This window comes from Python bivittatus, unplaced genomic scaffold (assembly GCF_059951505.1).
Source record: "Python bivittatus isolate LINGU-HERP-01145 unplaced genomic scaffold, Pbiv_v1 ctg000480_np1212, whole genome shotgun sequence".
Classification (NCBI taxonomy): domain Eukaryota; kingdom Metazoa; phylum Chordata; class Lepidosauria; order Squamata; family Pythonidae; genus Python; species Python bivittatus.
This window is the reverse complement of record NW_028277075.1, coordinates 75,978,808-76,003,698: the sequence shown is the minus strand read 5'-3', so window position 1 is coordinate 76,003,698 and position 24,891 is coordinate 75,978,808. Positions and strand designations below refer to the sequence as shown.

Genomic DNA, 24,891 nt, shown 5'->3' with positions numbered 1-24,891 from the left:
GAATAATATGCAAAATATTCCAGAAATGAATATAATTTTGAATAGTTACTCAGTACATGCATCAAGACAAAGTTAGCAAGTTGAGTAGGCCTAGCAGCTATTTTCAGTCTCCAGCTTAAGGCTGATTAATTTTGCTACATCGTACATACTTGGTGCCCATCTTTTTCTCCCTTCTCTCCAGGTTTCCCAGCAAAACATAAAGACCTTCACTTGCTGTTTAGAAAGATTCCTCATGCAGAGCAAATTGTTGACTTTAGATTGACGTGTGGACTCTTTAACCTTTGATCCATACACTTCTCTCCCTTGGAAGGAGGCATAGAAAATGCTAAATTACCACCAGAAGAGATAAGGATAAAATTAATTGTTTGGCTGATTCCTGTCGTTATGAAAAGCTTATTTCCCTCAAATGTTTATGGCCTTGGTGGAAAGGGAAAGAAATGCTGGGTAATGCTATCTCTGCTTCTTCATTGGCAGGATCCATACTGGCACAACCCAGGTGATATCTTTTTTTTTAACTACTTGTTTAGATACATACTGTACACACAGACACACATGCATAGACATATAGACAAATCTATCAAGGAAGGAAAGATAGAATAGCTGCATGGTGCTTTTGATAGTTTGTTATTTTGATTCATCTTCCCATTTTAAACAATTATGAACTGATTCATAGTTGCGGCTTGCCCTAGAATTCATCGTCTTAAATAAACATAGTTAGCTAAGATGAGTGACAATTCCTCCTTCCTGCTCCCAGAGGTACCATTTCACACATGCAATTTTTTTTTTGGGGGGGGGAATACACCAAGCGCTTATTTGTTTCTAAAAAAGGGTATATGTGTGAGTGTTTGTATGTGCCTGCAGTCATTGCTCAAGAGCCAAAACATTTTAGGTAGAGCTGGAAAAAGTACAAATGAAGAAACAACCCAAATGACCAGCAAGAGTCAAGGTTAAATACTTGGAACTGTTAATATGGGGGGGGGGGGGAAAGATTACTTGCATTAACATCCGTATGCAGTATTAGAACAATCTGGGACAAACTGAAAATTGGTATATCGAGATCAGCTTTCTCCAACATGGCTGGACATTTTTAGAACTGTGTGCACAACAGGTGGCAGCACCTACTGACTTTGTCTGACCTACTGACAGCATCTCAGACAAACAAGCAAAACAAACAAACAAACAAACATCCTAAAGAAGATCAGAGCTGGTTAGGACTTGGACAGGAGACCACTAGGAAATCCCTGGATTGTTGTTTACATGGAGAAGAAAAACTACAACAGCAACAACAAAATCACAATAATCCTTGAAAAAGGCCTTTGCAAACCAGTTGCTTATTATTGCCAAAAAAATTGGCAATTGAGCTTGACTTGGGAGAGCTTATCTTTTAGTATCCAACTTATCCCTAGTAAATGGTTGGGAGAGTCTACTCTAGACAATCAGTGGTAGCTTAAGACTGAAGCGGCCTTTGAAGACATGTTTGTTACTGATCCACATCCTAGATTTAGTAAAAGTGGAAAGAATTTGATTTTAAGAAAAATAAGTGAAAAGATGAGTTCAGTGGTAAGATCTATGGGCAAAGCAAAAACTTTTACAACTGAAATATGGAAGCAGAGATGATTTCCCGCTTTCTTTTTATTTGAGATAAAAATTCGTCACATCTATATCAACTAGTAGAGAACACTCAACAATTTTAATGAAAACAGACAATTTGTGGATGATTTGAAATGTGCTAACTACTTTTGTAATTTGGTGGTCTTATAGCAACAAATGATCAAAGGTAAAATAGTAAAATTTGTAATCCCTGTAAAAGTTGGTACAAAATTCATGAGTCTTAATAATTTCGTAACAGTCACAATCATTTAATACAGAATACCAATTTAGTACTAAGAATAATCTGACTTGATAGCAGTAAGCAGCAAAAATTGCTGTGTGAAATACTGAAGATGTCTGACTATGCCATCTTTCCTGGAAACAGAAAAGAAAATATATCAATGATGTCATTACAGTAAAATTAACAAGAAACACAACCAGGTGAAAAAGGGCAAGCAAGTATGCATCAAACAGAAGATTATTCTGAACTGAACATCAGCAATATAACCATTATAGGCTTCAGCAGGGGAAACAGATGATGAAACGTGTATCACTGCATCACAGCAAGCCCCGCAAGTCCAAACGACCGGGAACTGCATCCTGATGTCACAGTCCACATTTTGTGATGTTTGCATCCTTGCACTTGGCCCCTGATGCCTAGGCTAAGCCCAGATATGTTCAGGTATGATACAGACAGAGGAATTCTCTCCAGCTCTATTCAGAGGTAGGTCTCACCTTCCCAAGAAAGGATTTGCAGGATCAATTATTAGAGATATTGTAGAAATGGCCAAAATGTGGCCCTTCAAACGTCGTTTAGCTTCAGCTACCAACAGTGCATTTGCCTGTCAAGGAGAACAAGAAACGGAGTCCTGTAACAACTAAGGGCTCCTGTTGCTGTATAATACCGTGTTGTTGTTTTATTGTCTTTAGAAAATGTAATGTTGGAACCAAAGGAGCAAAATTCTATATATTGGATTGCATTTTGTCAAATTATTAAATATTAAAAAAATAACAAAAGGCTGGTGTGATGTTATAAAATCATGCATAATGCAGGAAGAAATAATCTCTGCTTTAATCATATTACTAAAGTGGAGTTCAGGTAATAAAACTGAGTGATGAGATAGTCAGCATAGATGTAGCTAGTTTTTTAAATTTAAAAATAACAATTTTATTAAAACTACAAGTAAGAAAAATACCCCTGAAAAGTCTGAATATAATTCAAACAAAACAATATTAAAAACAACAACAACTAAATAGAACAAGCTAGCAAATGAGCACCTAGTGCAATATTAACTCATGGAATTCACTGCCACAAGATGCATTAGTGTCAAATTGCTTAGATATCTGTAAAAAAAAAAAAAAAGAATTAGAAAAAAATGTTGAAGGTTGGATTGCAAATAGATATTAGCCATAATAGCATTCCCACCAGAATTATCTCAAGATTCCTGCATGATCATCCTTGTGGGTGTAGAAAAATCAACTCTCTGGCTGGCAATTGTTGGGAACTTTTAGCCAGGAGCTCCTCCGAATCTCCCCCACTCTGGGGGAGATGGGCGCCATATGAATTTAATAAACAAACAAACAAACAAACAAACAGAGTAATTCCACCACAATTCTCCAAAAGGGAAAAAGATACTCCCACTTGTAACCTGCCATGCCTCTCAGGATCACGGCAAGCATTCAGCCCTCGCATTAGGCACAATATGACAGCTATCCCAGACAGCAGACGTTTTGTATTATGAAAAGAGAGAAAATTTGAAGTTATTTTTGCAATCCATTGTGAATCCCAGGGGGTTTACTGCTGGTTCCACCCATGGAAATCGACATCCTGAGCAGCACTGGGATTATATTTTTATTCAGAAAGGGAACCAGACAAATCACCCCCTCCAACTCCTATCACCAGAGATGGGTGGGGGGTATACAGTAATTTAAGCTCACATTTTATCCCTGTATTCCCACATTTTGGGGGCTCTGCTCTCCCTCCTTACATATCCCACATTTTTACAGCCTTCTGACTTTTTTCCCCAAAGCAATCAGGTCCTATGATTAATTACCCAGGTGCATTCTTTTAATTAAAAGGGGTGGCTTCAGGACAAGATAGAGAGGAAAAGGGAAAAACCCCAACCATTTAAATTCCGTATTTGATTCTGCAAAGTAAAATTCAAAGGCACATTGTTGCTGTTGCACATATCTATTTGTTGTGACTTGTGCTTCCTAGAGAGCCCACACTTTGGTCCCATGAGGGCTAGGAACCTGAAAAATTTAACATAATGAAGAAATGAGGGTGCTAGTGGTTCATGGATCAACAGGTAGCAGGAAAAAGCAACATTTTCAAGAGGCAGACAAATGAGAATGGTGAAACCCAAAGCCATTGGCAACGCTGATTCCACAGAGAGGAGCAGAGGATGTGTTGGGGGAGAGAAAGGGATATGCGCTAAGGCCTCATGCAGTTTTCCTCTGGCTTTGTCTTAGCATGTTATGTGAACTCAGAGAGTGTGGCTTGTAAATCCTTGTTTACGGCTTAGCAGGATAGGGGGATTCAGCTCCTGTAGCAAATTCTGGGGGCATGGTCTGCTTAAATTGGACAGCAGATGTTTTCATCTGCTCTCAGCTCTAAACAGCCTAGGAGTCCTTGAATGCAAGAGTGACAGAATCAGTTGCATTGCCAGAGTCAGCACACGAGACTTTGTCCTGATGGAGAAATAGGCATAACTAATACATGTGCTGCTGGTGTAACATAAGATGGATCTGAGTCCCCATCTGTCATACCATGTTTCTCAAGAAAATAAAGATTTATTTTATCTCTAACCTGCAGAGACCTCTTAACTGAGTGGGGCAGAAGTATTCCAGCTCCCACCAATATTGGCATCTCTATAGCAAGTTTCAGTGCTGCTGAAAAGCTGGATTTTTAGCCTTCCATGCCCATTTTTAATAGACGCGTTAGAGAATATGGGCTGGCCCTCTGTGCTTCTAATGTCAGTAAAGTGCACATTGATATGAACCTAGTGTGCATTGCGAGGCACATTCTCAAGCTACACAACCCCCTTCAAAAATCTGAGAATGTGCAGCGTCTCCTTGAGTGTCACTGCCCTGAGAAAAGTGCCGAGTTGATCCTTTCCATTTAGAGAGAGGCGGCTCAAAGAAGAATGAACGTTCTCCACTTTATGCCAAAAGTGCTCTGCAGGCAGCGCAGAAGCTTCATTCTTTTCAAGCTAACTAAAACTAAACCAAACCAGACCCAAAAACATCGCTTCTGTTTTAATTCCTTGAGAGCGGTGGCTGCTATCCTAGACTGCGAACGAAAGATCTCTGCAGCACATGAAGAGGCATGGGGGTGGGAATCGTCTTTTATTTTAATTCCAGTGCCGACTCTCTCAACTGAGATTGGGGCCCGTCTTCCGAAACCTGTCAGTCGGGCAACAGTTCTTGTTTGGGGGTCTCAGCAGTAGGGGCAAGGGGCGGGGAGCGAATGAACAGGTGGGGAGGGGATTTGGAGGAGTCGCCTCGCCTGTCAGCTCAGAGGGGAGGGGGAGGGAAAGGAGGAGCCACCCCTCGGCAGCGGCTGCAGAAGAGGGGGGCAGAGCCGCGCCCAGGCAATCGGGCAGGTGTGCGCCGAGGAAGGGGCTGGAGCAGCGCTGCCCGCCCAGCCACGTCGCGCCGGGAAGGTAGCGCAGTGCGGAGGCGCAGAGGAGGGCCGAAGCGGCAGTAAGACTCCAACAAGCGGGCATGCAGAAGCCCATGGAGAAGTCCCAGAACTTCCGCATCGACGCCCTGCTGGCCGAGGACCCGGGCCGGCCGGTCCCCAGCGTCTCTCCGGAGAGCTCTGCCGGGAGCCCCGGCGCCTGCCTGCGGACCGAGACGCCCTCTCCCTGCGCGCCGCCGGGCTTGGCCCCTCTGCCCACCGCCGCCTTCATCCCGAAGCCCGGGTTGTTGCACCTGCCTCCGCCGGCACTCAGCGGCTTGCCAGCCATCTACCCGCCCCCGCTCTACCCTGTCCCGGCTCTGGCCGGCCAGCACCCCGCCTTCGCTTACCCCGCCGCCTTCCCTCCGCTGTCGCAGCCGGGAGCGGAGCATCTGAAGGCGGCTGCGGGGGTCGGTTCCTTCCCGCTGGAGCACTGGATTCGAGCCGGGATCATGGCGCCCCGCTTCCCGGATTTCCACGGTAAGAGCCCAGCGTGGCCGTTCTGAAGGGAGCCAAAGGACGCGAGGCCAGGGAGCGCTTGGCACCGTCGAGTCCCGAAGGGAGCGTCTTCTCAGCCGGCGTCGGGGTAGTGCTCGGCCTCCCGGGGTTGTTCTGCTGAGCGCCCGGCTGCTTCCCTCGCAGGCTGCAAAGTGCCTCCTGTTTCTGCTCCTGGGATTAAGAGCATCCCCGCAGAGCCGAGAGGGCCAGGAGAGCCGGGCCGGGGGAGGGCGGCGGCGCGGCCGACGCCTCAGAGCCAAATGAAGGGGGGACGAGGGCCAACAGGCTTTGAAAACGGTGGGAAGTAGCTTTGACCGGCCTGACTCAGCCTTGAGCGCCCAAGGGCCCTGAACCCGGACCGATCTTCTCAGCCCGCTGCTTCTTAAAGGCAGGGGCGGAGGTGGGCCCTGTTGGAAATCGGGAGGCTTCGAAGTTCGAACCTTCGAACTGCTCGCAGGAATTCTTCGAATCCTTCAATCCCCGAGAGGCCTCCGAGGGCTTCCCCTGGAGCGGGTGTTGGGGAGAGGGGGCGGAGGAATGGATGCTCGGCTTCTGCCTGGCTTGTTTTCTTTGGGTGGAAAACGGGTTTGATGCGGTTGAACCCTGAGATCCGTGACAAACTCGCCGGGAGGCACTGCTCCACCGATCCGCTTCTTTCACCCCTCCCCACCCCCACGGCTCTCTCAGCATCTCGCTGGTGAGGCTAAATGTTTCTCTCCGGATCTTCCAACTTGTTGGACTGCAGCTTCCATCATCCGCGCTTGAATTGTAGTCCAACAAATCTGGAAGTGCCACCAAGTTGGATTAAGTTAACTGATGTCATCCGCACCCTGCATTTTGTGTGATGCGAAGGGTTTCCTTCGCTGCCATTTGAAAGGGGAGGGGAGTCTAACCGATGATACCCAGAAATTGAATTACACAAACCCAGGAGTTGCCACGCATCTTGAGCTCAGTGGCCCCGCTGGACTCTTTGGGCTACCGAATAACCCGTTAAATATGTATGTCTAACGGAGCTAACGGGGAGAAACTACTTCTCCGGCTTTAAAAAAAGCCGCTTCCCCATTGACCCCTTCGGTTGCCGCCTCCAGCGTGTGCGCTGGCCGGGAGGGGGCGACTCTCCCTCCCCGCAAGTCTTCGAGCAGAAGCCGGAGAGCAATTTGGGAGCGACGTCAGCTCTGGCCTTCTTGTCTCGACAGGGGTGGACTTCCAAGACACTTCCCGCGCCCTGGTGCTGGGAAAGGCCGGAGCTTAGGAACGGCTGGTCCTCAGGAGCAGCTCCAGCTCTGCAGTTAATTCCCCGACCATAGAAAGCAAAGCCCCCAGGAGGGATTTTAGCTCAGCCTGTAGTATTTCCTTTCACTATGTAGAACGGAGTGTGGAAAGGTCGTGGTGATCTCTTTCTGGGAGCTCCGATCCGCTTTTCTCCAGCCCAGGCACGAGGATATTTTTACATGTATTGCTGGCGAGAACCAGGCCATCGCTGATCTGGAACGCTAACGTGTCCCTAAGGGTGGACGCGTGGATCGGGCTACAGTATTCCTTCCTGGCGCTAAGAATGTTATGTGGAAAGAAAGGCGCGCCAGATCCTGGTAGTGCAATAAATATATACGACCAGTAGATATTCCTAGGTAAATGTGTAGACCAGCCTGCCCAACCCTCCAGAGGGCTAGAGTACAGCTCCATCATCCCCAACCAGCGTGGCCAATAGCGGGCGATCGGCCTCCCGGGAGCTTCCTCCGCCCCGCATCTCCCCCCCCCCCCCAGCGGAAAGGACAGGGCAGCCGGGGTCAGAAAGGGGCAAAAGCTCCCGGCTGCTTTGGGGGACTCAATTCGCTTGTTTTCATGCACAGCTCCCGAGCCTGGTTCAATCGCGACTCACTAAATTGTCGCGGGCTTTGCTCTCGCTTAGAACCGGATGGCTTAGCGGCAAGTGTGATCGTTTATTCAGTATTTCTTTATAATCCTGGTTCAGCATGATGTGGGAGGCCGGCAGAGACGACCTGGTTGAGGCTCGCCTAGTCATTTACCCGGGAGCCGAGCGAGAGCCGAGCCAGACGTCCTCCCCCTCCCCCCCTTCCACCCCCCTCCCCCGCTGTCCCGAAGGCGGCTTTTCCCACATCAATCACCCGACCCGAGGCAGGGGAAGTTGTAAAAGGTTTTGAACTTTAATCCGCCCAAGGCCTCCCGGTGCTTGGGCCGAAGCGGGCGGGGATGGTGCAGTTAATTTGTTATCAGTTTGAGCGAGGAGAAGGGAGGTCTCGATCTTCTGGTCAGCTGGAAGCACCCAGGCAGACCGCGGCACAAACCCAGGCAGATAGCCTTTGGAGGCTTCTGTGTACCTTTTTTTCTCAGCTCCTTCGAGGCAGCTGGCCCAATAAGTGAGTTGGGTGGGTGGGTGGGGAGGCAGTGCTGAAACAGCTAAATGAAAAGGGCGTAAAATCTCAATTTAGGTGCCTTCTAGGAGGGATGGAAACCTTACGCTGCTGTTTGCCAAAACTTACAACGACAGGCCTCTCCCGTTGAAAATAGTAGCCCTCCCACTGCTGAATTCTGTAGGGGGGATGGCAGGTTTACTGGCAGAACTTTGGGAAATGTGTGGTAGATGGACCGTTAAACATATTTGAGTCCAAATTATTCCATCATAGCGTATCCAACCTCCCTGCCCATCCTGCCTCAATAACATTGGTGTGGAAAGACTGGAGTGGGTGCTGCCTTCAGCTCTGTCACCCGGAGCAATTTCTTGTGGTCAGAATGCTTACATTCTCTGTGTGTATGTGGGTGTGGCGTTTGTTCTACAGCCAACCCTAGTGAATAGACCCAGATTTTTTATTAAAACAGACACACGCACGAATAACAACCACCTGTAGAATGGAAAGTTTTCAGGTCTGCTCACTTTTGGTAGCGGAGATTTGGCCTAGCTTTCCACCAGCACTGATGTAAAGAATCCCATATGCAGTATATTGGTTGGGAGGGAACATACTGAGAATCGCATCTGGAACCTAAGCAAATCATACTTCCTAGGCCCGATTTGCAAGCAATTGCAAGCTTGAAAATGTGGATAAAGTGCCATTGTAAAAATGTAATAAAATGTGACACTTGTCAAATCTCTCTCTCTCTCTCTCTCTCTCTCTCTCTCTCTCTCTCCTATCTATCTATCTATCTATCTATCTATCTATCTATCTATCTATCTATCTATCTATCAGCTTAGCAACAAAAGTCCAAATTAAACAATCATGGAGGTTTATTTTAAAAACTAAAACATGTTTTCCCCCCAAAACATTCCCCAGCCGGAATAAGCATTACATGTTTTTCATTCTCAGATACTGTACTTCAATTTAATCAATGTAACAGTTCACCAGTAATCCCATTTTTTATGGTCACATGCCCCATTTTGAAATCATTTAAAAGAACTGAGCAGATTCTGCCACTTACTGTAAAAAGAAATAGAAATGCTTTAAATTCCGGAACTGAGCTATGTTGATGTTCTGCCACCCCCAACCTATCCCACCGCCAGACCCCTAAGAGCAGCCACCCCCAATCTAGACTACAACGTCATCATCTCCATTCAGCAGAAGTAGAAAATAGGAGATTGAGGAAAGTTACCCTGTATTGTCATTTTAAATATAATAATTTGGGGGAGCGATGCGTTCCGTACAGGAATTGACCTAAGATTTCTATCTGCAGCTAATTTTTGAGCCCTCTGGTTTTTCTCCCTTTCTTTACATTTCTGTGAAAAGCTAACGAACAATAATCTCTCCTGGTCCCTGATCACATTTTCGCAATGGAGGGGAAGGTGCAGGTGGACAGAGATTCCCTGCGGAGATTCTCCTCCTTCTGCAACGGGATCAAGGGGCCCCATATCTTTCTTGTGCAACTGAGGGAATTTCCTTTAAGTTCCCCCTCGTCCTGGGAGCTCTGGAGCCTGGGCTGGAGTGGAGGTGGGCGGGAGGGCAATCTGTAGAGCAACCCTATACTGTGTGTCGCTCTTCAGAAGTCTGACCGCTGTCCACACTCTGTAGGGAAAAAGCCCTCTCCAGTGCCATGGGAGCTATTTCTGAACAAAGCCCCAGAGCCCGATTCATTTTTTGAGGTCATGAAGTGGGGGCTGGGGGGAGGGGAGGTACAGGGTCACACAGTTATAAGATGCTCTTTAAAAGAACCAGGAATATCTGGAGGAAGAGCAGTTCTGACCCCAGCCTCAGGAATCAGCTTTATTATCTAGCCTTACTGTCCTGAAGTGGCACAAGAACAGTAAGATACTGAAAAAGGCCATTTTGTTTGCTTTTGGGTTAGCGTTATCGCTCTTAGTTTTGTTTTTTCCCCTTTAATGCGAAGATGACTGTTCAAGCAGGCTGCTGGTCTTGCCCGGAGCGGCGCCTGAAAGTGAAAGAGCGGCTAAATTCACATCGCGCTAAACCGGGGTTGGTTCAACCATTTTGGGCTGCATAAGTCACCATTGGCTGGGAATGCATTGCCTGCTAAGTCAGAAGCCTAAATCACAATGTGATTTAAAACCAAACAAACCATATGGTGGCTTAGCCACCTGCCAACAGGCCTTAGTTTTCCAATTGCACAGCATTGTGTGGTTCACAATAGGAAATAGGTAATCCAGATTTGGTTTCATGTTGTGATGTCGATAGCAATTTGGAGTCTAGACTGTGCAAACTGACTCAGAGTTGGATGAAAGGATTTTCCCTATTGATGCCTTGTTAATATCTACGCCCGGTTCAGAAGTCTGGACCTTATGATTAGATTTGTTCAATAAGTGACTTTTTTGACTCATGGAAGCTTGGCTTCCTACAAACTGGCACATTGAGATCACTTAATTCAGCCAGTTTATAATTCTGTACTCATCCCTTGGGCTGCAACTTCTTACAATTGAATTGAAATTGTCAAGGTTTTCCTGGCGGCTGACATCAAACCTTGTTTTCCAGTGGAAGCCATTTATACATTCACTGTGAACTTCAGGAACGCACTTGCCATGTCGATGTGAACACAGCCATCCATTAAACCTCTTTTACCACCCTGGTGAGTGGGGTAAATGCGCACCTGTGTACCTATTGTCACTACTACCAGACATATTTGTAGACAGAATTTGTTATCTCTAGCTTATAAGGTTGGTAACCTTTTAGCTCGACAAGGTCTAGCGGTTAAGAGTCTCTAGAAACGTGGGGTACCAACATCGGCAGCAGCCAGAAATCACTGTGCGGTTTGTTCTAGCCATTTCCCGAGGGCCCCTTGGATCGTGAGCGGAGTCGGGTAGTGGAAGGTCCCAGAGCTGGACTGAAGGCAGGGAAGCGCACAGGCGGGCGGCGGGAGGAAGGCTGCAGGGTCCACAGCCCCACCCCCGTTGCGATAAGTACAGAGAGGAAATGGTTCTCAGTGTAAATCTGTTGTAATGTTTCCGCTCCAGTGTGCAGGGACAAGACTGGATCTCACGCCTCGTTAACTGGTCAATGAAGCTGGGTGCCTGGACGTGCTGGGGGCGGGCTAACCAGGCTGATGCCATTCAAGAGAGCAGAGCATGACAGAAGGCAACAAAGGGGAGGAGGAGGGAGAGACAGCCAGCCAGCTGTAGCCACCTCAGTTTCAGTAGTTGTGGGACGGGGTGGGAGTCCTGGGAGGCACCTACCTGATTGCCCAGTTGGGATACCACTTCTTTCTGTCCGCTGGAATGCTTTGCCTGGGTCTTCATTTCCGATATCTCTCCCCTCCGAATGCGCGTGCTGTCTGCCTCAGGTGCACACGCACCTTGTAACAAAATGTCTGTACTATTCCTCTGCCTCTCCTTTTAGGACCAGGTCCTTGTTCCCCCTCCCACCCCCTGCAGGTAGACCTTAGACCAAGTGCGAAGAAAGCTGGTTTCACCCCCCTCCTCTGTTTTCAGAAAAGGGCCCTGGGTTGCCAGTCTCCCCTTCTGCAGAAGAATTCCACGAGCGGCTGGTTTTCAGCGCATTGCTCTGGAAGCAAACCAGATTCAGATCCATGGCCAGTGGAGTGGGCCATTTAGAGTGAATGTGTGAAATGTGTAGCCAAGGGAGTGGAAGGTGGCTCTTGCCCAGCAGAGAAGGAATGTCTGGCGAAGCCTCCCCGGGCATCGCAGAAGAATAGCTGCTTATCCCCAAAGATGTTGGGACTCCAGGTGAGGATTCTGCTTTGAGAACTTAAACCGGACCTCGCCCAGAGGACCGTCCATCCTCCTCTAGGTGAAAAGTCTTTCTCTGCAAACGAAGGAAGAGGTGGTTTTTGTTGGACAGTCAGCTTATTTCCAGGTTTTGGGGCAAGGGGCTCCTCTATATTAAAGCTGACTAGGCAGGGTTTCATTGGTTCATTGGAGTCTGGATTGGAGCGGGCTACAAAAACGACCAATGCATAAACGAATAAATAATTCACTTGAGACGGTGAAATTGCATCCAGGCCTGCCAAATCTGCAAAGCTACTGATGGTGCTATAAACGAAGTAAAGTTTTCTTCAGGTGAAACTCGACTTTTGGTGACTTCGGGGGCATGATCTCCCAGTTTTCTTAACAATGGCACAGAAGTGGTCTGCCTCTGGTTTTCTCCCAGTTCTAGCCTGCAATCTCCTGGGATTCACCAAGCCGGATCTTGCTGCTTGGTTTTTCAAGATCAGCTGAGGTTTTTTTTTTTAATAAATCAGGGATTGCTTCTCACCACTGCCCAGCTCAGCAATTTTAATTATCACATACACATGCCAGAGGAATTAAAAGAGCACCGGCGTTGCTAATAATCTGGTGAATCAGAAGGCACAAAACTATGTGCCTTCGCTCCTTTCACTCTGCTTGTGCCCAGATCCCGCTGGATTGCAGAGTGGAGAAAAGTTCTCTATGGAGTCTGGTTTCATGCTTTGATTCTCAATATATCCAGAGTCAAGCAAAAGCACTGTTTTGGCAGGACAAGATGTTCAAAGATATCCAGAGGATCAGGACAACCACAAGATTGGGGTTTAGAGGGCCATTCAGATTCAGGTCGGGCTCTGGTTTCCCATCAATTTAAAGAGGATGGTGTAATTAAATGAAAGGCTTCCCCGAGGAGCGTCTCATTGGAAGAGCCCTCCCAAAGGGGTAATTCTGGCCAGTCCAGGCAGGAGAAAACCCGCAGGATGGGCAAGAGGCACGCAGATATTACCTTGCAGAAGCTTTCGTGCGATGTGAGTCCCAAGGGAGGAAGGTGATGCTGAAGGAGGAGGAGGGGGAGGAGGAGGAGGAGGAGGAGGACAAATAAGGGGAATGATTTCAGGCAATCGCTATTTTTTTTCCCGCTTTCCTTTGAACCGGCACAGCTGCCTGGGTCGCCAGAAAACTCCCATCCAAATCCGACGGGATCCCAATTCCAACGCCAGGACAGAGCTGCAGGAAACTCGGGGAAATGGTGGGAGACCATATTGGCGTCCGGATCGTGGATACCATGGGTGTCCGTCAGGAGGATGTCAAAAAAGTCAACATGGCAGCCACAACCATACAATCGGAGGCCTGACCTTTTTTACAACTGTGCTACCCTTCTTCTTGCAAATACCCCTGTACCCAGGCCACCCTTCCTCATTTTATGCCATCTAGATATGCGGGAATTAGAAGAACAGAATTCCAATGTCTGGAGAGCGCCTGGTTGGAGAAGGGTGAAGATTTAAACAATAAGCAGTCATTTTAGAGAAAGCAAGCAAGAAAGACAGCAAGCAAGCAAGGAAGGAAGCAAGGAAGCATCAGTTTTTAAAAAATCCCCTCTCTCTTTTAAAAAAATTCAATCTGTTTGTCATTTAATATTTTCATCTAATTTCTTGCTGTGGTCCAGCCCTCTCCAGCCTGATGAACTTCCATTTCTATCCTTATTCAAAAGAAGCTGATACTTGCCTTCACATTTCTTCCTTTGAGTTACGTAGCTGTCCCAGGCTGCATAGACATTTTTCTCTCCAAAATGTTGTTATTTACACTTTATGTTATTAAGTGATTCCAGAAGCTAGTATCTGGAAAACAGGTGTGCCGTTACATTATGAATAATAAATATAGGTATCTCTCTTCTCTCCATTTCAATATCCTTTGCAAGTATTGTTTTATTTTATATTTAATTTTATATTACTTATTTATTTGGACTGTTTCTGGGAAATCCAGGGATATGAACAATAATTAAAAAACAAACTGGTGATTTCCTAATGCAGCTCATATTAGCAGACTCATCCCTATCAAATTAGGAAATTTGGGCATATGTTTGTCCTTGAATTCAGCTCAGATGTGTTGAATCCATTCCCCCTGAAGAGGTTGGATTACAGCTCCCAGAATCCCTCCTCTGGTGGGACTATAAAAACAGAAGAATGCCTTGCACCTCTCCTGAAGTGGCAAATTAGGTTCACGGATTTAATTCCTTTGCTCCCTTTCCCAGAGAAAACATGAGTATTTTCTCTCAGGACCCCAACCTATTGTAATTTATCCAAAGAATGACAGCCTTTGGCCTTGGCAGCAGGGATTATAGTCATACAGCCTCCTCAAGAACTTCCTTAAGCTAGGCAGCCTGAAGGCATTGTTATTAGACAGAAGGAAGGAATGAAAATGAAGAAAAAGAGAAGAGGAAGAAAGAAGGAATGCAAATGCATGAACGTAGAGTTTCTCAACCTTGGGAGCTTGAAGAAGTGTGGACTTCAAGGCTGGCTGGGGAATTTTGGGAGTTGAAGTCCACACATCTTCAGGCTGCCAAGGTTGAGAAACACTGCGTGAACTCATGGAATATAATGTCTTCTCTGAGAGCAGAAGCAAGGACCCTGTTCCTGGGACTGGGAGCTGAAAAAGTTTCCTTAGGTTCCAGGATGACAAGGCCCCAGAAGAGGCAGCACAACCAGATTTCAGCAGCTGGAGATGCTTCCTTCATTCCTCCTGGATGACCTGGATGATCATTCATAACTCAGTTTTAAGGCGTAAAATATAATGGTTTAATAATTTTACCCCATGAGATAAATAGGACATGAAAATATTGTGGGCTTTTTTTTTAAGCTGGGGGAATAACTGAGAGTTAAAGTTTTATCATTGGTTCAATCCATTTAAATCCACCTTGCTACTTAAAAAGGGTTCTGCCCTGAATGCGGAAGCATTATATAAATCAATAGGCAAAGAAAAAATAAATGTGTAACGATTTTACTAATTTTCAATGTATCTCTTCTAAGAATGAATGAGTCTGGATTCCACCCATTTCAATAGCATGAATCATACCAAGATGAGCTGGAACAGTGCTGAAAATATTTACGTAGGAAAATGGATGTAAAACTGTAGCATTGCTAATCCTCACTTTTTTAGTTGCCCTTTCTGTTCTCAATTGCATTCTGGCAATAGGGCTGAATATAAGTTTCATTTATTAGTTGCATTTTACATTTGATAATCAACAATCCAAATGCAGTTATATTTGGTAGTGTCCATTAACATTCTATGTTAGCATTCAATAATTAGCGGCATATGAGTTTTCATGCATGATACAAATAAAAAGAAGTTAAATGCATTCAAATTTTGAGGTATCAGTTTCATGATCAGAGTCCACATCACCAACATTTGTACTTTGAATTTTGAATATTTATGAATATTTACTTCACTTTAGCATAAGTCACCCTGGCCACAGAAGCTTAATAAGTTAAATTGCCTTTCCCCCATCCTTGGTTCCTTTCTAACTTCAAAATTCCATTAATTCTTTTTGAAAACATGTTAAAAACTACATAACCTATTGTGTTGCAATCTAAAATGTGTTGCATTCTGTATACTGATCTGGGAGCAAACCCCATTCATCTAAATGATGCTTGAGTAGGCACATGTAGGATTGCACTGTTAATCCTTGTGATTTTTCTATATTGCAGTACATCTATATGCATTTTCTGTCTTATTCCTGGGAATCTACATTTCATCTATATCCATGCAGCATAACCCCAGCCCACATTTGCATCTGTATCTCTGAGAGACTAATAGAGCATTGGACTTTTTCTGACAACTGCCTTTGTATAGGTCCAACAACAATAACCTGACATACCAGTGGTACTTGTTGAGGCTTATTGTGCTGTCAAATATGAACATAGCTTCTCTTTTATTTTTAGCTTAATTCTACGCATAGTGCACACAGGCTTGCTTTTATCTAAAAGTTGTCTGAAATGTTTTCTGTGGTTTCCCCTGAAATCAGTGGACTTACTCAGGCTTTTGTATAGAACCAACTGCCGCTCATAAGAAATTTTGGCCAGATTAGACCAACCTGTTTAAATTAAATGTTTGTTTTAAACTTTTCATTTAGTGAAATACTGTATTTTGTTGTTGAAAAAATGCACATTGGACTAGTTCTACCCACTAGGGCAGAGGGAAAGCATCTATGGCCCTCAAAATGTTGCAGGATACCAACTATTCTCAGCCACAGCCAACATGGCTAATGGCCAAGAAGTCCACCAAGTTTCTCCAACCTGTTGCTCCAGCAAGACTTTCGGGAAATGACTTCACAGACTCATAGAATTATAGAATTGGTTGGAGCCATTCAGGCTATGGAGTCCAGCTCCCTGCTCAACGCAGGGAGCCAGATTAAAGCATCTCAGACAGCTTCTATTTGAACACATCCAAAGAAGGTGAGCCTATCATTCTGGGTAATTGGTTCCACTGTCAACTGCTTTTATTATTAAACATTTATTATTAAACACTTTTATTAGGAAAAGTGTTTTTCTTCTTCTACTATTCAATGGGAATCTTCTTTCCTGTATCTTAAATCAATTGTTCTGTTTCCTGCACTTTGGAACAAGAGAAGTAAGGTCTTGACCTTCTGTGTGACATCCTTTCACATACTGAAGAGCTGTGTCATACTGCCCATTCTTTTCTCAAGGATAAACATATCCAGCTCCTTCAATCTCTCTTCATGGACTTAGCTTCTAATCCTTTGATCATTCTTTTGTTCCTTGTACTGTTGCATTTTCTATAAATTCTTCTTATAGTGCAACAGCCAGAATGGGACACAATACTCAAGGTGGAGCTTGACTAAGGCAGAATCAAGTGGAATAATTATTTCTCATGATTTGAAAGCAATGCTTCTGTTGATGCCATCTAAAATTGCATTTACCTTTTTATAGATATAGCATATCGCTGGTTTATATGCAGTTTTCTATCAAGTTCCATTCCAAGATTTTTTCAAAAGTCAGGTGTGTCCCATCCTATACCTGTGTACTTGTTTTCTTTTTCCTAAGTACAGAACTTTGCACTTGTCTCTGTTAAATTTCTTTCTGTTACTTTCAGCCCAAATTCACATTCAAGAAGGTAAAAATTATGCCACCATATTCCTTCACATGTTACAAGCCATTAATAAAAACACTGAATACTTCATCTGAATAACTACTTCAATATATCTCTATATCTACCTTCCTTCTTTCCTTCCTGCTGCAGAGCAGCAAAAACCTCAATACTCCATGATATAAGTTAGGATTTTGAAATTCAAGGCAGCTAAGATAACTAAGGGCTAAAGGAAACACTTTTTCAGTTTCTTCTAAATGTGGGAGCCTTCAGTGGATCAATTCATTTTGGGTGTTGGAGAAGATAATTTAATCTAAAGGTAAAGATGTCCTCAAATCAGGTTCAGCAAAAATTAAAACCGCGTCATTTTTCTTGGAAATGATTTATACTTGTTTTTTCCCAGGATGTTTTTTTCCAGTTTTCCAGTCTAGCCTTACCCCTGGGATTTCTATTAATACAGAGACCAGACCCTGTTTAACTTTTGTGTGCAGACAAGATTTGCCAGGTGCTAACAACTGTTGAAGCAATCTAACTTAGTCACTATAATTTAAGGCAATATTCAAAAGAGTCAGCATTTTTGTGGGAGGGACACTTTGGGTGGCTGAGGGCTACACTTTCTCCTTTGGGACAGTGAGGTCTCTAGTGGGTGGTTGATGATGCAAAGTAAACAGGGCTTTCTCATGCACACAGGCAGGAGATTTTTGGAACTTTCCTAGAGGGTGATTTGGGTATGTCTTTTTTAAAATGATGTCCATTGGACCATGAAGAGTTGAAAGCAACCGAAGGACCACCACAAAACGTATGCTAAGGCTGACATTACAATTTTTGAGTATTTCTTATCCCCAAACACAGGATGTTAATTTCTGGAAGCTTCAGGGGCACTCCAAAATCTGTGAGAACGAAGTCTGGAGATATGTGAAGTCTTGTGGCATCTGCCTGCCCCCCCCTCCCCACAGTATGGGACCCTTCTCAGATGTCTGATGATTTATCTCTCCAGACCTACATGTTTTGTTAAACACATGCAGTGATCAAAGTGGGCTGTGTGTTTGCTTAGAACTCTCATCGTGTTTCTCCAATCCTCTATATCTACCTGTTCTAGCCCACTTTCCCCACTGAATATCTGTTCTCTATTTAGTCAAGGGCCGTAAAAGCTAATCCAGGAGGCAGCCCATAAAATGGGTGATAGTGGGAGAATCAAGCACACCCTTCCTGTTCTGCCCATGTGGGGCATGCTGCATCCTTCTCTCAAAGCTTCTTTTGTTCCGCCTCCCCCTGATTCAGCAACTTGCTCTGATAACAGCTCATTAGCCAGCTAGGTGCTCCTAAGCCTCTCTGGAGGCGGGCTGCCTTTATCACTGCCTGGGACAGCTGGAGGTAATTAAATACACCTTATGCTAATAAAGGAGGTTTAATTTCACCAACGGAATTGATTGCAATTGCTAAAGCAAGCGCTGATAGCTTATCAAATAGGTTAATATCTGCCAGGCCATAAAATCATTACTTGAACGAAAAGAAGCAGGCTCAACACGTCAAGCTTATGTCTCTTCATACAGTCTGCCAGGCCTCATAAACTTAATAAAATGCCACTGGTAGTAAGGAAATACTACCATAGATATTCATGTTTTATTGTATGTAAGTTTCCAGAGAAGTAAACGAAAGGACGAGCCAGTTCTGTGGAAGTGAGTTTGAGAAGATGTCTACTTCCTGCAAAAAGCACTACTCCATGTGTGCATGTGTGAAGAGAGAGAGAGAGAAACAGAGAGACAGATATGAAAACCTATCCATTCAGAATACATGCAATGTTTCCTGTTCTCATACTGAACTGGTAACGTGGTATCGGTTAATAAAATTGGACTCTTTATGTGAAAGTGACATGATAACATTTGTAGGAGTACCAGATCTGGGCTGCAAAAATCCAGAGGACTGCATATGAAAGCAAAGAGTGAGAGGTTTTTTGTATCTCTTTGGTGCATGTAGAAGACATCTGATATTTTTCAGGTCAGATGTGGTAGTTCCAACATTAGGATATCTAATGTTACCTAAAACTCCTGAAATCATGTTGCCAGGAAACAGATGTATTTATATTCATATTACCTTTGTATGCCACTTTACCTCTAGGGAGCTTTGCCCTATTTGCCAGACGGCAGGATATAAATCATAGCAGAAATAAAAAAAAATTATTATATGAGTCTCCCTTTATTTGATTACCATATCAACCCTATAAGATAATTGGCTGAGAGATAAGAGAGCTTCCAAGGCTGGATGGAGCTCAACCTTCCGGCTCTCGCTGATGAAGAAAATACCAATGAAGCAGCAAACCGCAGTTGAACAAAAATGAAAGAAATACTCAAGGGAATTGTTTACTATTAATAAAAGACTAGTTTTGTTGCAAAAATCTTCATTTATGAATAAAATCAGTAAGTGAAGCTTTTCCTGGGATGAAAATTGTTGTGGAGAGATTATTAGCTGCTAAATCTTTGCATGGTAGATTTCTGTTGAAGACACATAAGCAAAAAAAGGGAAGAGCAGAAAAAAGAATCAGCTGTTCCAACTGCATGTCCATCTATTAAACATGGCAGTCATTTTATCTAACAGTTGCTAAACAAGCAACTGGTTGTACATATTTGGTTGTTGATACACCGCTGGCCTTTCATAACTAATAGTAGTATCCAAATGCCTTTAAATATGGCAGCAACAGTTTTTGAAACAATAACAACAACATCAGCAGGAATACAGTGGCTCTTTATGTATAAAGATCAGCTGGAGATAGCAGTATATTTGGTTCATAATTGTGAGAGAAGGAAGTTTCAGACGTATCCCTCTCTATCGCCAGGAAGAAAACAAAATACGGAGTCGGCAGCTTCTTCCGTTGTGTGACTGCCTGGAGCAACTAGATGCGTTGTGACTTACAGTAATAATGCATTCTACATTAACAAATATAGACAGTGTAAGTTTTAGGTTGTTAAATTATGCAAAGGACAGCATACAGACCCCTGATGGTGCTTAGTAAGAATAGTTAACCACAACTTTTCCAAAATACTTGTGTGAGGCAGGCCCAGCTTCTGAATGTATTGATGTCCCCTGCAAATATCTGCATAGTGGAAACCTAAGCAGTGATCTACACAGTACTTGTTTCGGGCAGCAGCAAAGAAGTTTTAAAAAGATTGGTACATCGCATTTGGCGCTTGCTACGTGGGTACTCCCAATCCTTTCCTTCTGGACCACATCCTGATTTTATTTTTTCCTTTCAGCATCCCCACCATCCAACCTGATGGGCAAATGTCGTCGACCTCGAACAGCCTTTACCAGCCAGCAGCTTCTTGAGCTGGAGAACCAGTTCAAGATCAACAAGTATCTGTCACGGCCCAAGCGTTTTGAGGTGGCCACATCGCTGATGCTAACTGAGACACAGGTATCACCCAGTAAAGAGAAGCGTGAGCTCAGTGACTGTCAGCATTGTCAAGAGAGTTAGCTGCAGGGGCCAAATACATGAAACATGTATAATCCACCCTGATATCTTTTTTAATCTGCAAAGTCTGCCCTGAGTTAAGGGCAACTCCTGGTGACACCTCCATGTGGCTTCTGGTAACAATACTATATGGCTGTGGGTTGACATTGCCTTCTTTTTAGGTGGGCTTTTTTTTTTTTAATCTTCCAAGTCCAGCTGCAGCCTTGGGGTTTTCTGATGATATCTAGCCAGAACTGATGGTCTGCTTTGTGGGAAGAGCCCAGATCTGCTAGGTGCTGCCATCTGCTGATAGCCATGGGTGGAATAAAAAAAAAAAAATGGAACAGATACCATTGAGGTAAAGGGGCAGAATGAATTTTTGCCTCATGGATTTTACCACCAAGAGATGCCTAGTTAGTGCATAGATCTAGAAGCTACAGAATGAAAACAGTGGTATATAATAAGCAAAAAAAAAAAAAGATGGCATATCCATAGAGTTACTAATGTACTCCCCACAGCCCATAATTCATATTTCTTTCATGCACAATCAACTAAGCAGTATGTGCATTTAGCAGATCAGGGAGAAGATGAAGTTTAAATAATCTCTGTGATTGTCTTCCCAACCCCATTTCCCACTGTTCATCTTTAGTGTTATGAAGATAGCACAGCCTGGTAGGGAGGTGAGATATAGAGGTCCAGTAGGTCTCATCAGGTTTGCAGTCTATAGCTGTCCACTCTTGAATTAGAGCATGAAGTAGGTAGGCTAGTCCTCTACATTTTATAAGCAACGTTGAAATTGTTTCCAATCATCAGCATGTAGATATCTCAGTCATTCAATTTTTCTCATTCTCCCTTCCTCATAAGAGTGTTTCATATACTGATAAATGGAATAGCAGTTATTCAAACAATTAAGAAATGCAGATTGCCCCACTTAAAAAAAGAGACACATCTCCTTCTCGGTGCACCAAAAGAGTGCAAGAGAACAAACAAGTGTTTCCACCTTAAATTGCCTATGCCTATATGAAGGTGCCTCATTTGAAAGTAGAGTACAGGCTTACCTCATTTTATTGTGGTTCACAGATATTGCAGGTTTTTTTAAAAAATTGAAGGTTTGTGGCAACCCTGCATCAAGCAAGCCTATCAGACGAGGATTAGCATTTTTAGCAATAAAGTATTTTTAATTAAGGTATGTACGTTGTATTTTTAGACATAATGCTTTTGCACACTTAATAGACTACAGTATAGTGTCAATGTAACTTTTATACGTGCTGGGAAACCCAAAAATTTGTGTAACTCGATTTATGGCGATATTCACTTTATTGCAGTGGTCTGGAACCAAACCTGCAATATCTCTGAGGTATGCCTGTACTCACTGGAATTCTTGTGTTGTACGTTAACCTTCATTCTAATAAATACTATTAATCAGAGCTCTTGGATTCTTGTTCCTGGCATTAACTGCTTCCTGTCCAGGAGGAGGTGGGGGAGTCAAACAGGTCAGTCTGAGGAGGGCAACACAAGCACTGCTTCTTTTGTAATGCGTGACTGTATGTCTCTGCATACGCACCCTAACAGAGCGGAGCTTGGAGTCCAATGGTGCAACATGCTGTGGTTTGGACAGAAGCAGCAGGAGCCTACAGACGCTCACGCAAGGAAGGAAGTCTGATATCCCCCAGTTTGGTGTTTTCCAGATACACAAAAGCAGCAATAATTATTGATTTATAATTTGGCAGGCCCACTGTCTGCTTTTCTGCAGCCCTCCCAGAACTGAATCACTTCAAAGCTGGGTGGGACTTGCCTCAGACAGCCACAGAAGAATCTTGCTGAAGCAGCTCCGTTGGATTTGGGACTTGTCTGAATATCAGATGTAACTACTCAGAGTTGCTGGGAGTTGGGCAGTGTACAGGTTGAATCAATCAAACAACCAACCAACCAACCAACCATTCTGTAAATTTCTACATTCTTTGATGGAAACTGCAGGCAGTCTTGCAGAGAGATTTTTATGGCCTGCAGAAACTGGCCCAAAGTAGCTGTTTTACAAGTAATGAAAATAAGTACTTTTTTATCCGTTGGTCACTGTGAGGGAATGGTTAAGGTATTAGACTAATACTGAGGAGATCCAGGCTGAAGCCTGTTCTAAGCCATGAAAGCTAATTGGGTGACAATCGTTATCTCTCAGCTCCACTTACTTTAAAGGGTTGTTGCTGTGGGGCAGTGTTTCTCAACCTTGGCAACTTTAAGAGGTGTGGACTTCAACTCCCAGAATTCCCCAGCCAGCTGGCTGGGGAATTCTGGGAGTTGAAGTCCATACCTCTTAAAGTTGTCAAGGTTGAAAAACACTGTTATGGGGGAAAAACTGAAGAGAGTGCTGCAAATGACACCTTGAACTCACAATAACTAACAACAGATGAAGGGGTTTTTAAGTCATTGCCGGTTAAGGTACAAAGAGGGCTGTTTTCCACCTGTGCTCAGAGCTTCCTAAGGATAGCATGGAAGCTGGGAAGGTGCTGAAGGGTCACTAAAGTTTTGTCATCCTCTGTCTGTTCATCTCTCTCAGGTGAAAATCTGGTTTCAGAACCGCAGGATGAAGTGGAAGCGAAGCCGGAAGGCCAAGGAGCAAGTCACCCAAGCTGAGGTGGAGAAGCAGAGAGTGGTGAGCAAGGCCCCAGAGAAACTGCTCCCTGGAGAGGAGCGAGGGGAGGAGGAAGAAGAGGAGAGCTGTGGGGATGAATGTAAGAAACACAGGGCCAGCGTGCAATTCCTGCACCACAATGCCAACGACGCCTTCAGCTTCAGCTCAGAGCCCTCGGGCTCAGAAGAGGAGGAGGAAGTGCAGAATGCCGCTCACAGGGAGAGGAACGTGCTGCTATGAGCAGATCTTGTTGAGCCCCAAAAGAAAGACAATGAGAGCATCCAGGAACTGGCTCTAGACCATCAAAAATAGATTTGTGCTCTTCTCCTGCCCATAGACTTTTAGGAAAGAAGGACTCTGCCTGGGCATGTGCCCTGGTAAAACTGTGCTGCTTAATTTATGTGTGTTTGGATTATATTTATCGTGTAATTGTTCTGTAAGTGTATTGGGGGGTGGGATTAGAGGCGGTTCTTGCCTTAGTATTCCCTTTGTCTGGCTATAAAGACAATGTCTTCAACAGATCATCAGGCTGGGTTTTGCTTTGCTAATAATGTTTTCGAGGCACCATCCATACAAGTAAGTGATTAATATTTATGGCTGAGATGGGACCAAGTTCCATTTCAATTTTAGGGGTCTCCAGCCTGCATTATCAAAACAGATCTCTACCCTTACAGCCCTTTATGATGAGGGCCCAATTAAAGATTCAAGATAGTGTCTTGACAATACTGGTTGCGAGGACAAGACAGAAGTCTCCCTCTACCTGGTAGCTTCTAACTAATTGCAGAAGAGAGAAACAGAACATGTGGAGACCTAGATGATAGGAAGCTGATCTAAGAATGAAGGAATGAATACATTAAATACTCAGGGGCCATCTACAACACAGTGCTCAGAAAAGGTTCAGAATAAGGGTATAAAGTATGGGGCAATAATAATTTAGCCAGTAGGAATTCTGTCTATGATTAAAGACATTTTTTGATGTGAATTAGTGAATACAATTCACTAATTGTATTGCCAGGAAAATGATAAGCAAATTAAAGTGAATATAGCAAAGTCCTTCATATATACACCCTTACTTGAGAATAATCCCCAAGAAAATCAGTTGGATTTGTTTCCAGGTAGAAATGTATAAGATCTAGCTGCACAGTCAGGTACTAGATTACTGATTACTAGATTACTAGAATATATATTTTTTCTTCATCAGTGTGGACTTCCAAGGGACCAGTTCTTAATATAACTCCAAATGGTGATTCTAATCATTATATATTTTTGAATATATAATAGCAAGGGAAGCCTGTGTGGCAAAGAATGTGCATACCCTGATTTTTTTTTTCTCTTAATGATTAACTGCTTTGGAATCCAGTAATGTAATTTGAGATTAATCATGGCCTAGCATTGCATCCTGGTGGGCTGACTAAGTGGTTGCTCAAAAACCATGCAGATTAAGGAGAGGGGTTTCAATGACAAATCTGAAGTTTACCTAGGCTAGGCCACAAATTGTAGTAACCACAATGTTTATTATGTCTCCAAATTATAGGCGTTCCTCAGGTGTGCTTTCTCTGTTCCACAGGTGAAAACCATCTCTATAGATAGTCAACCATTTTGCTGAACACATGCCAATATGTCCAATCAGGAGTTACCCATCCACGTTATCAATCAAGCCTTTATTAATCCATATGCTCAGTTCCTAAACATCCAGACATGCTAGCCAGTGGATATGTATTTTTGAAAGATTTATTTATATATAAAGACCTGGAGTCCTTCCTCTTTTTAGATCCGCATGTTCTAATGCATTCCTCCAAGTG

At 44.0% G+C, this 24,891-nt stretch overlaps 1 protein-coding gene across 1 annotated transcript; it reads left to right on the top strand.

Moving 5' to 3' along the window:
* Positions 1-5,202: 5,202 nt before the first annotated feature.
* On the top strand, positions 5,203-24,298 carry LOC103058898 (GS homeobox 1-like). Its single transcript, XM_088146372.1, has 3 exons — positions 5,203-5,752; positions 20,264-20,424; positions 23,015-24,298. The coding sequence occupies exons 1-3, from the start codon at positions 5,317-5,319 to the stop codon at positions 23,327-23,329; spliced, it is 912 nt and encodes a 303-aa protein (XP_088002498.1). The 5' UTR covers positions 5,203-5,316; the 3' UTR covers positions 23,330-24,298.
* Positions 24,299-24,891: the final 593 nt, after the last annotated feature.